Consider the following 9480-nt stretch of genomic DNA (forward strand, 5'->3'; position numbering starts at 1 on the left):
TACCCAACCCACCTCTCCTGTCCTACGACCGTACACTGAGAATTAGTAAAAAAAAGTCGAAATTAGTCCAAATTATTGGAAAATTAATGTCAAATTTTCAAATATTTTTAATGTGGCTAAATATAAATGAAATGATCATGTTACAAAATATAATATTATAAAATAAAAGGTTATAAAAAATAGCATCAGACAGGGTATCTTTCTCTGAGGTGAATTAAAATTTTTCTATACATTGTGGCAGGGGTTCCTAGAAAATGCTGCCTGTACATGAATTCATCAATACGCACTGCTAATAAGTTGCTTCGCAACACCTCAGTGTGTCGACAAAACTGCTTTCGCCTCGACCAGTACCCTTCTACCTCATTGGTACACACACCATCCGCACTCTTGAATTCCCTTTTGTGATTCACGGTATGGTGTGTGTACCCTAGATCCTTCAACCCCTTGTACGCTGCCCAGCCATCAGTCCATCTTATGCTTCCCTTTTGCACCTACTCCTCTATTAGGGTAAGTAATGTGCCCTGGTCTCTCCGCACAACATAAATAACCACCCCCAATTTCCGTTGGGTGTCGTAAATTCCCAATACCCATTTCTCTCGGACCATTCGGCCTTATGGTACTTCCTTCGAGTTACGACACACTCATCTATTTGCACTATGACTCCATCACCTCCAAGTTGTTCTTTGGGCATACTTAAAATTTTCCACGAGGCTATGTCCCTGTAAACATAAGTAAATTAAGAAAAGAGGTGCCCAAATGTGGCTAAGTTAGAATATAAGAAAATTATTTATTACCGAAAGTATCGGTGGTACTGTACCACACTTTCACGGTTTATACCCGTAACCTTCGCTGTGTCCTTGGAAGAAACGTGGCACACCCAAAACCACAACAGGGCAAATACGGACTCCCAGGGAAGGTTGCAATTATCAAAAAATGTGTCCGTGCACAAACTGGTGTATCTTCTGCACGTATTGCAGAATGCTGCAAAATTCTCCTTGTATCTTAATTTTTTAGCAAGCTTCTGGATTTTACTGCAGCGTTTTCTGGGGCACTTCTCTAATTTCTTAAGAAAGCCTTCCTCTTGCAATTTTTGTATGATTATTTTTTAGTTTGTGAGAAAAACTGGTATATTTCTTTTACGGAGGAACAATTTAGTATGTCCATTTCTTCTTATCTTCTATTCGCAACGACTCAACGAGTTTAAAAGCCCGGTTGTTGATGGCTGGTCGTCGTAGCAACCAATGGGTGTCGGTTATAATAATCATGTTTTCGTTCGTCTTTTTTCGTCCAAGATGACTGACCGTGAAAGTCACCGTTTCGCCTGACCGTGAAAGTCACCACTCCGAAATCAAGTTATGTATGGTGTTATTTTTATTGTCATCGTAGCGCTTCCGCCCACCCCTAGGTTTGTTCACAACGTGAAATAAGTTATAAATCCAAAATTCGGTGAAGATTGGACGATAATAGCAGATTCGATAAAAGTATACCGTAGAGCTCGGAGCTAGTTACAGCTGTAACTCCGCCCGTATTTGCTTTGATTTTTAGCTCCAACCCTGTTACGTACCGGCTGGAGTTACGAGAAGTCTCCGAAAGAATGCGGAGCTACAGTGGCTATGAAAAATTCGGAAAGCAAATCCCTAGAAATGAGTCAACCAAAAGGAGCTTAGGTATCCAATAGTCAATTTTTCTGAGCAGGCGGGTTTAACCTCAGGTTTAACGTGAATTTCGGAATGGAGCCCTGAACTTGTATTTCGTAAGTTAACGTAAAATAATTAATATAAACTACGTTTTTGAAATGTTTATACTTTAAAACTTATTCATATACAGTTATATGTCATCCATTGTATACGGTGATTCCTTTATCGTCGAATTCAAACCTATTCTCTGGCCATGTTGCTATTATGGCAATAAATACGATTTTAGATACCGGCAAAGGTCGGAGAAAATGAGCAGGAAGCGGTGCGTGGTGCTCTCTAATTTTATGAGTGACCATAGAAGCTTTACCCTTGGCGTATTCCAAGGCATAAATGGAATGGCAACAATGAATAAAATGTGGGGTGAAGTTACAAACCTCCTTAATATTTTATCGACAATTAAAAAAATGTGCTAGTGAGATTGACAGATGCCAACACTATAGTCTGCACATTCGCAAATGAGAAAATCATGCAAACAGAACGAAGATATTTGAACACACACCGACACATATATTTAATACGAATAATGAAAATAAAAATGTCCAATATAATATGAAACGTTGAATTTCCTTCTCTTCCGTTTGCATGGAAGATTCAACATTAGACACGTCCATATAGTGGTATTAAGAGAAATCTTTAATGATATTTACCTGTTTTTCTACGCCAAATATTCTGCGTTTCCTTAGTGTGGGTCCCAGAGACCGGAAGAGATGTTGAAAAATGTCTTTCGACACTCTAAAAAACATTCGAAAATGGTCTTAATTTAATTCGATCGGATTGTGGGAATCCCATATTCGTCTCCTTTCTAGTATCAGATGCCTCCTTCTTCTTACATACTCCGCAAGCACCCTCATCATCCTTCCCCAATATATATTTATTGGTCGATCCGTTGCCAAATCCATAGAGTTTATATTACCCTGTAGAGTATTTATGGCCAAATCCTCCAGATTCCGACGGCAGACATTTACAAATGACAGTTGAGAAGCGAAGGAAATCGGGCTGGAGTTACCATAAGGACGGGTCTGAAGACAGCGTTATTCCAGCCCCGAGATAGCTCCAGTTGGCAACTCCTATAGGAGTTATTTTGACTACTGTAATCGCAAATTGAGCTATGGCAGCCATCATAACTCTTATAGCTCCATAGCTCCGGAGTAATGACTTACATAATAAGCCCCATAAGCCCTTTTTGATCCATCCTACCTGGATAATTTGTTTCTTTCAGGATTGTAGTTATCTCCTCTAATGCATTCATGGAATATATTTAATTAGTAATTTCTATGTACGAGATTAAACTATTGTCTTAAGTATTTTCAAGGTAGAATGTTTTTGTGCTGGTCGTTAAAATTTTTTGGGAAGTATTGATCTAATTCTAAATACTTTTGTGAAATACAGGATACAATGTACCTTTTTCTCAGTGAAATTCAAAATCTATAACTACATATAATAATATGTAAAAATATAGATCCGTTTACTATTTATGCAAGTAGTACCTAATTAATTCTAGTTTAGTGGAAAGGTCGGGTCTTTTTTAAGTGCGCGCATCGCTACCCGAAAAATGTTATTAATGACAGCTCCTGAAGTAGTTAGACGATATTTACTCTTATAGCTTGAGACAACTCCTGGAATAAAATACCACTCCTAATCGCGGAATATTTTGCATCGGAAAAGTTTTGGTAGTGGGATAGGTATGAATGTCTGACCAGAAATGGAAAGGGAATAATTTCAGGAGATTTTTTTAGGGAAAACATCATAGATGAATGAGGCTTCAGAAAGAGCAGGGCTCGTGGAGAGAAGTCACCTGAGTATTAATAATTACTAACTTATTAAAGCAGATAAGTTGGTATTAAAGCTAGAGCGATCTTGATGACCAATGTGTCATGAATTCATTGATTGAAACGTAAGCTAGAGAAATTTGCGTGTGTCACTTCTTCAGTTTTTGACTTACCCACGCTTTTGTGCGTAATCTATTAGGCTAAACTGTAAACTCAAACATATCAAACCTTATTTGGTCAGTGATATCTGGAAAGTAAAGCCCTGGTTCCCATGGAAGTCTGCGGCGACGTGACCAAGGGCGTGGTCAAGTGGTTTTCAAGGATGCGTCAAACCTGTGAGTGCACTTCGACGGAAACTGTTTTGTCAGACATCTCGACACTTAGTCGTGTATGCACAAGTTTTCCGTGAGGCTACTGCTGCGACTTGGTCCCATGATCACAAGGCGCGATCAATTTATTCGCGACCTGTGGTCTTGATCGATACGCCTTCGCGCATCACACTTTTTCTTGGATTACAGGGCATAAGTTGTGTTGCATGAAATTAAAAGTCTTACTTCAATATTTTCACTGTACATTTATTTTGGAAGTAATAAATATATTAACATGATTAATGAATATGATTTGATTTCCTGTGCTCAACATTCATTTCATGCCACATGGTGGCTTTTCAGTCTCAGAGAACACAAGTTAAAGGTGTAAGGTTCACGACAAAACTCCCTCTATACATGAGACGCTATGTATTTTATCTCAAAAAATGTCTTTGGCTTTGGTGCGTTTATCACATACCTTTGATAAAGCCTTTGAAGTATAGTTTTACTAAAAATTCGAGAAAGTTTTGTGCGAGACACCTATATGTTTTGGCATTACTGCATACTCATTTGTGTTTGATGAATTCACATTTTTTATGCATGACATCGATATTTTTAGTTTTGAAGATATGATCTTGGATTAGTTAATCCAGCTCTCCTATCTTCTTTTTTCAATTGGTTTTTGCGGCTCTTCACGAACGCCCGCAAGATATTTTAGGTTGATAGCCAGAAGCCCCCGGGGTGCACACGTTTTGGGCGCCATCTCTTTCCTCTCTCAATTTCCATTCCTTAGAATAGCGGAGTCGACTAGATTTGTTTCTTGACCATTCTTACATCGTATTTTTCAAACTAGGCCCTCGGGCAATTGCATTTTGGAGTTGGAACCTTGATTTTTTGCTGGCAACAGTATGGTCCACAGGATGGACGAGGGGGTGGGTTCAAGGGTGGAGCAGGTTTCTTGTCGGTCTTATCTTGTTGAATCCATAGGTTAGCTGGGCGAGGCTCTGGCTTCTGTGATGGTTCTACTGGATGCGTGTCCACATCGTGATATGAACTTTTTGGAGAGATGTTGATAGCAATGTCTTGGTCGTCATTCGTAAAGGACTGGAATGGGTCGTCTGTATCGGTTGGTATCTTATGACCTTTTGACTCAGATGACCATGGCTTTGTGATTATAAAGGGATGGTAACCTGTGCCTTGGTTTCCGGGAAGTTTTGAAGGGTCATAAAGGTAAGGATTTCCTTTGATTATGGTTTCCACTTCAGCGGTCGTCTCGGTGGTGTCTATACGAGGGGGTAGGTTCAAGGGTGGAGCAGGTTTCTTGTCGGTGTTATCTTGTGGAATCCATAGGTTAGCTGGGCGAGGCTCTGGCTTCTGTGATGGTTCTACTGGATGCGTGTCCACATCGTGATATGAACCTTTTGGAGAGATGTTGATAGCAATGTCTTGGTCGTCATTCGTAAAGGACTGGAATGGGTCGTCTGTATCGGTTGGTATCTTATGACCTTTTGACTCAGATGACCATGGTTTTGTGATTATAAAGGGATGGTAACCTGTGCCTTGGTTTCCGGGAAGTTTTGAAGGGTCATAAAGGTAAGGAGTTCCTTTGATTATGGTTTCCACTTCAGCGGTGGTCTCGGTGGTGTCTTTTCCGGAGGGAACGCCGGATGACAATGGCTTTACGGGTTCAAAGGGATTGTGACTGGAATCCTTTTTGCCGGGGAGCGTTGACGGGTCATAAAGGTTAGGATTTCCTTCAAAAGCGGTCTCATCCGTCGTGGGTGTTTCTGCGATGTCTTTTCCGGTGGGAATACCTCCAGGGGACCATGAATTTTGGGTTTCGAAGGGATTATAACCGGATCCTTGCTTTCCGGGGAGTGTTGATGGATCATAAAGGTAAGGAGTTCCCTTAATAACAGTTTCTGTCATGTCTTTCCCGCCTGGGGAATCGTCGGACAAAGGAGGTTTCCCGTCTCCTTCCGTTTGTCCTCCCTGATTGGTTTGGGTGAGGAAAGGATTTTCGTCTTCGTCCCCACTCAAGTCATCGAAGTTGGGTTTTTTAGGCTCTTCTGTTTCCTGAAAAATGTGGAAATCGGGTGACCACGGAAGAACCTTTCCTGTGTGAGGGTCTACTGGTATCAGTCTCGTCAGTTGTCCGGTCTTTGGATCCCGGTAGACTTTTTCGCTGGAAGGTATGCTGGCGATTTGATCCGTGGAATCATCGCTGTCGCTTTTGGTCGGTGTGGAGTAAGGTGTCTTAGACGGAACGGTCGATCCTGATATTATGCTGATGAAGGCATCATTCTGGTCTGTGGATGGAGTGTCAACGGGAATGATGGGGTCATAGCCCTGCCCAGAGGTCTCCACATCCTGTGGTTTTCCGTGATCTTGTCCACTAGTAGGGTAGTCATGAATATTAGGCCGTTTAACTGGGATGTGTGAGGTTTCGATGTTGTGAATTACATTGGTGGGATGCCGGAAATGCGTTTGGCCACCAGTTTTTTGTGGGGAAGACGGATAGTTCTGTGGATTCTTCTTCTGTCCTTCAGTATTTGGCTGCTGATGAGTCTTTCCTGGAATTACGTGTTCTGAACTTTTCGTGGAGGTCACTGGGTAGTCAGTGGGAATGTACAGCGTTGTTTTACCGTCTTGTGGTTGTTGACTCTGCTTTGGTTGGTCTTGTACTCCTACTGTCTGTTGCCACCCTGAAGGCGAAGTTGAGCCCGTTTTAGGCTTTTCTGGTTTAGATTGCGTCTCGGGTTTTGAATCCAGCAAAGATTTTGGGTCAAGTGGTGGATTCAACTCATCGATCGGGACTACGATGAAATCGCCGCCGGTCTGAGTCTGAGCGTCCACGCCTTTTGGCTTCCCGTGATGGATGTGTGGATTATGGCTTGGGGCGTGCTTTGGGGTGAAGTTTATGTTCAGTCCGCCTCCGGTGGCTGACATAAGTCTGTAGAGGGCTGTCAGGAATCCTTCGTGAATCTTTTTGATGAAATGCTTGGAGGCTGGTTGGCAGTCGCTCGAGTATTCTATTCTTCCTTTGAATCGATCTTTGCAATTGGCCGACTCGTCGACGCTAGTACGAATGGTTACGTAAGCGGAAGCCACCTGGTGAGTAAAGAGTAAAGAAGGCTTTAGTAAATAAGTACATTGCGAAGGTAAATTTTATTATATTTAGGTATAATTACTTTCGTTATGTGTGTGTTATCGTCTTAGAGGGTAGTGTGTGAGACTAGCCATAAGTCAGAACAGTGGAAACCACCGTAAAGCATTGTTGTTATATGCAGGAACAGTCACTTTGTGTCAGGTTGTATTCAGGCGGAAAGTACAGTGGAAAAAAACATTCGGGTGACTCGTGGTAATAGGAGCACTTCGTCATGCGAATTCAAGTTCAAGTGTTTTGTTCTTAATGATATGTAGTTGATATGTATGTTGTTAGCTGATAGGGAGGTAGAATTATACAATAAGCGATTCCTGTGGCCGATGAGAATAATGTAACAAGAAGTGGTTAGGTTAGTGATAGGTTACAAAGAATTAAGCACGTCCCGTATTACTGTAGTAAATGTAAAAATAGAAAAAAATGTCAAAAAATTAAAAAAAACAATAATAAAAATGTAGAAATTGAATTATTTATACTCTCCATACCCTAATTTTGCTTTTTGTCCTCGATTAATGATGTGTATGATTACGTCTATTATTTTTGTTACACATGCGAAAATTACACTTGTCTTGAATCGCGCTGTTTCGAATCTGCCTCCTGAAGGTTAATTTGTGAATCACCAAACATAAGGATAGAATAAACAACATTATCTGTACGCTAGTTGTGCCCTTTGGACTCGATAGATGTTGTATAAGGGTCTATGGCTGCATAACATTCTTTTTTTCTTTCAAATATGTATGCGAAAAGTGTACATGCATGGTATATCGCACCGTCCGAAGCCCACTTCCTTAAAGGTATCTCACTTAATGCATAGGCCTTTAACGATAATACTTACATTCACGCCCACGATAATCGCCAGCAATATCGTCCACCACTTCATTGTGCAGTCGCTTTTCGCTCTGAAGTAATACGTCGAATTTTCTGAGAGGGCTCAGATTAGGTCCACCCGAGATCAGTAATAGTAGATTCCAGGCGATCGTGAGCGTCGTAAACTTCGGCTGAAAGTTTAACGATGATTGCCCTCTTGAAGGGGCCTCCTCCTGCAATATTAAGCTTTGTTTTTGCTCTTCTTACAATGGAGACTCCCTTGTGATGCGGGAGACACCTGAAGAATGACGGCGAATGGCTTGCTGGGTGAGCATTTTAAACGATTTACTTCCCCCTGACATTTCTTGTACCCCACGCATTTGTCCTTCTGCATCCTTGACTCATGTTTCGAAAATCTTGGTGATTTTTATTTCCGGTCCCCGACTAGAAGTAGCACTGTGATGGGCGAAAATCCATCACGGATTGACACCGCGTTCGTGACTCGCTGGGTTCCCGAATCGCGTTGCGAAAGATAACGACGAAGCGTTCCGATATAGTAAATATCAGCAGCGTCGACGGTGGTATGCCGTGCAATTTGGACAGAAGTTGAAGAGATGAGGAAACTCTTTTATTTATTATCTTTCGGAAATGTCAATTGATGCGTTTTAAGTTTATAGCGCAATGCATCTGCATGAAAGGGCATTCACCTCTGTTAGTATTCGTAAAAGAAAGAAATAATTCCAGTATTCCAGTATTAGCGCTAAAGGTTTGACAAATATTAAATCTGATTTAATACCTTAGGCAAAATGGTGTGGAAGCGGTGCATGACTGGTTAAAAAAAAATACTTTTTGCGCAATGCATCTGCATGAAAGGGCAGTCACCTCTGAAAGTATTCGTGAAGCAAGAAATAATGGAGTATTATATCTAAATTTTTGAAAAATATTGAATATGATTAAAAAACATCAGGAAAAATGGTGTGTAACACATGCATTACTCCTTTTTAAAAATACTGGTATCATACTCTAAATTTGCTTAGTAAATATGCTCGAAAAAATTAATGCCAGAAATACTAAATAAGTTTCATTGCATAGCCAGGCCACTGCGTGTTGAGTGCACGTTTTCGTAATCGCATTTCTTTGTCTTTTGCAAAATATATGTGTTAAAAATATGATAATTTCGTTTAAAGCCTATTGTTTGGTCGTAAGTCTTGCACATGCATCATAAAGCTATTTGATTTTTATCCACCCTCTATGATTTTTCTTAATATCACCCTTATCATGGATTCTTTTGATTTCTTTCCACACGAAACAATAGAATTTCGGTTCGGTGTATCAGTGACCGCGAACCGAACCGAATTCGCTGTCACTGATAAACCATATTTTATATTTCCGATACATCTTCTGCTGAAATCGACGCTTGCTTGCATACATATAAGATATAACTGCAGATAAACTGGTTGATTCCTGTATGTTTGGGTGTGAAAATTGGTGACAATATTGTCACGAACCTATGCTTATATTTTGCTTCATCCATTGATAGGTGGGTTAAGAAACGGACATCAATTGAGCGGATTGCCTATTATTTAAATAATAATTTGTAATAATTGTTCCAACTAGGCTTTATCCATGTTTCTTGTGAAAGAATAAGATGCTCCCCCATGGCCAGAATTCTTACTTTGCGAGCACATATTTGGCTTTTAATTGGTCGAGATATATGGTTTCAATTTTAATCAATT

At 40.5% G+C, this 9480-nt stretch overlaps 1 protein-coding gene across 2 annotated transcripts; it reads right to left on the bottom strand.

Annotated features, from left to right (window-relative positions):
• Positions 1-4020: 4020 nt before the first annotated feature.
• Positions 4021-8070, bottom strand: LOC124156196 (proteoglycan 4-like). Of its 2 annotated transcripts, XM_046530581.1 has the most exons (3): positions 7773-8069; positions 5649-6885; positions 4021-5441 (listed from the first exon to the last, which is right to left on the bottom strand). In XM_046530581.1, the coding sequence occupies exons 1-3, from the start codon at positions 7815-7817 to the stop codon at positions 4624-4626; spliced, it is 2100 nt and encodes a 699-aa protein (XP_046386537.1). In that variant the 5' UTR covers positions 7818-8069; the 3' UTR covers positions 4021-4623. The 2 variants fall into 2 exon arrangements, with proteins under 2 accessions (XP_046386537.1, XP_046386536.1); XM_046530580.1 differs by having other exon boundaries at positions 4021-6885; positions 7773-8070.
• Positions 8071-9480: the final 1410 nt, after the last annotated feature.

This window comes from Ischnura elegans, chromosome 3 (assembly GCF_921293095.1).
Source record: "Ischnura elegans chromosome 3, ioIscEleg1.1, whole genome shotgun sequence".
Taxonomy (NCBI): Eukaryota; Metazoa; Arthropoda; class Insecta; order Odonata; family Coenagrionidae; genus Ischnura; species Ischnura elegans.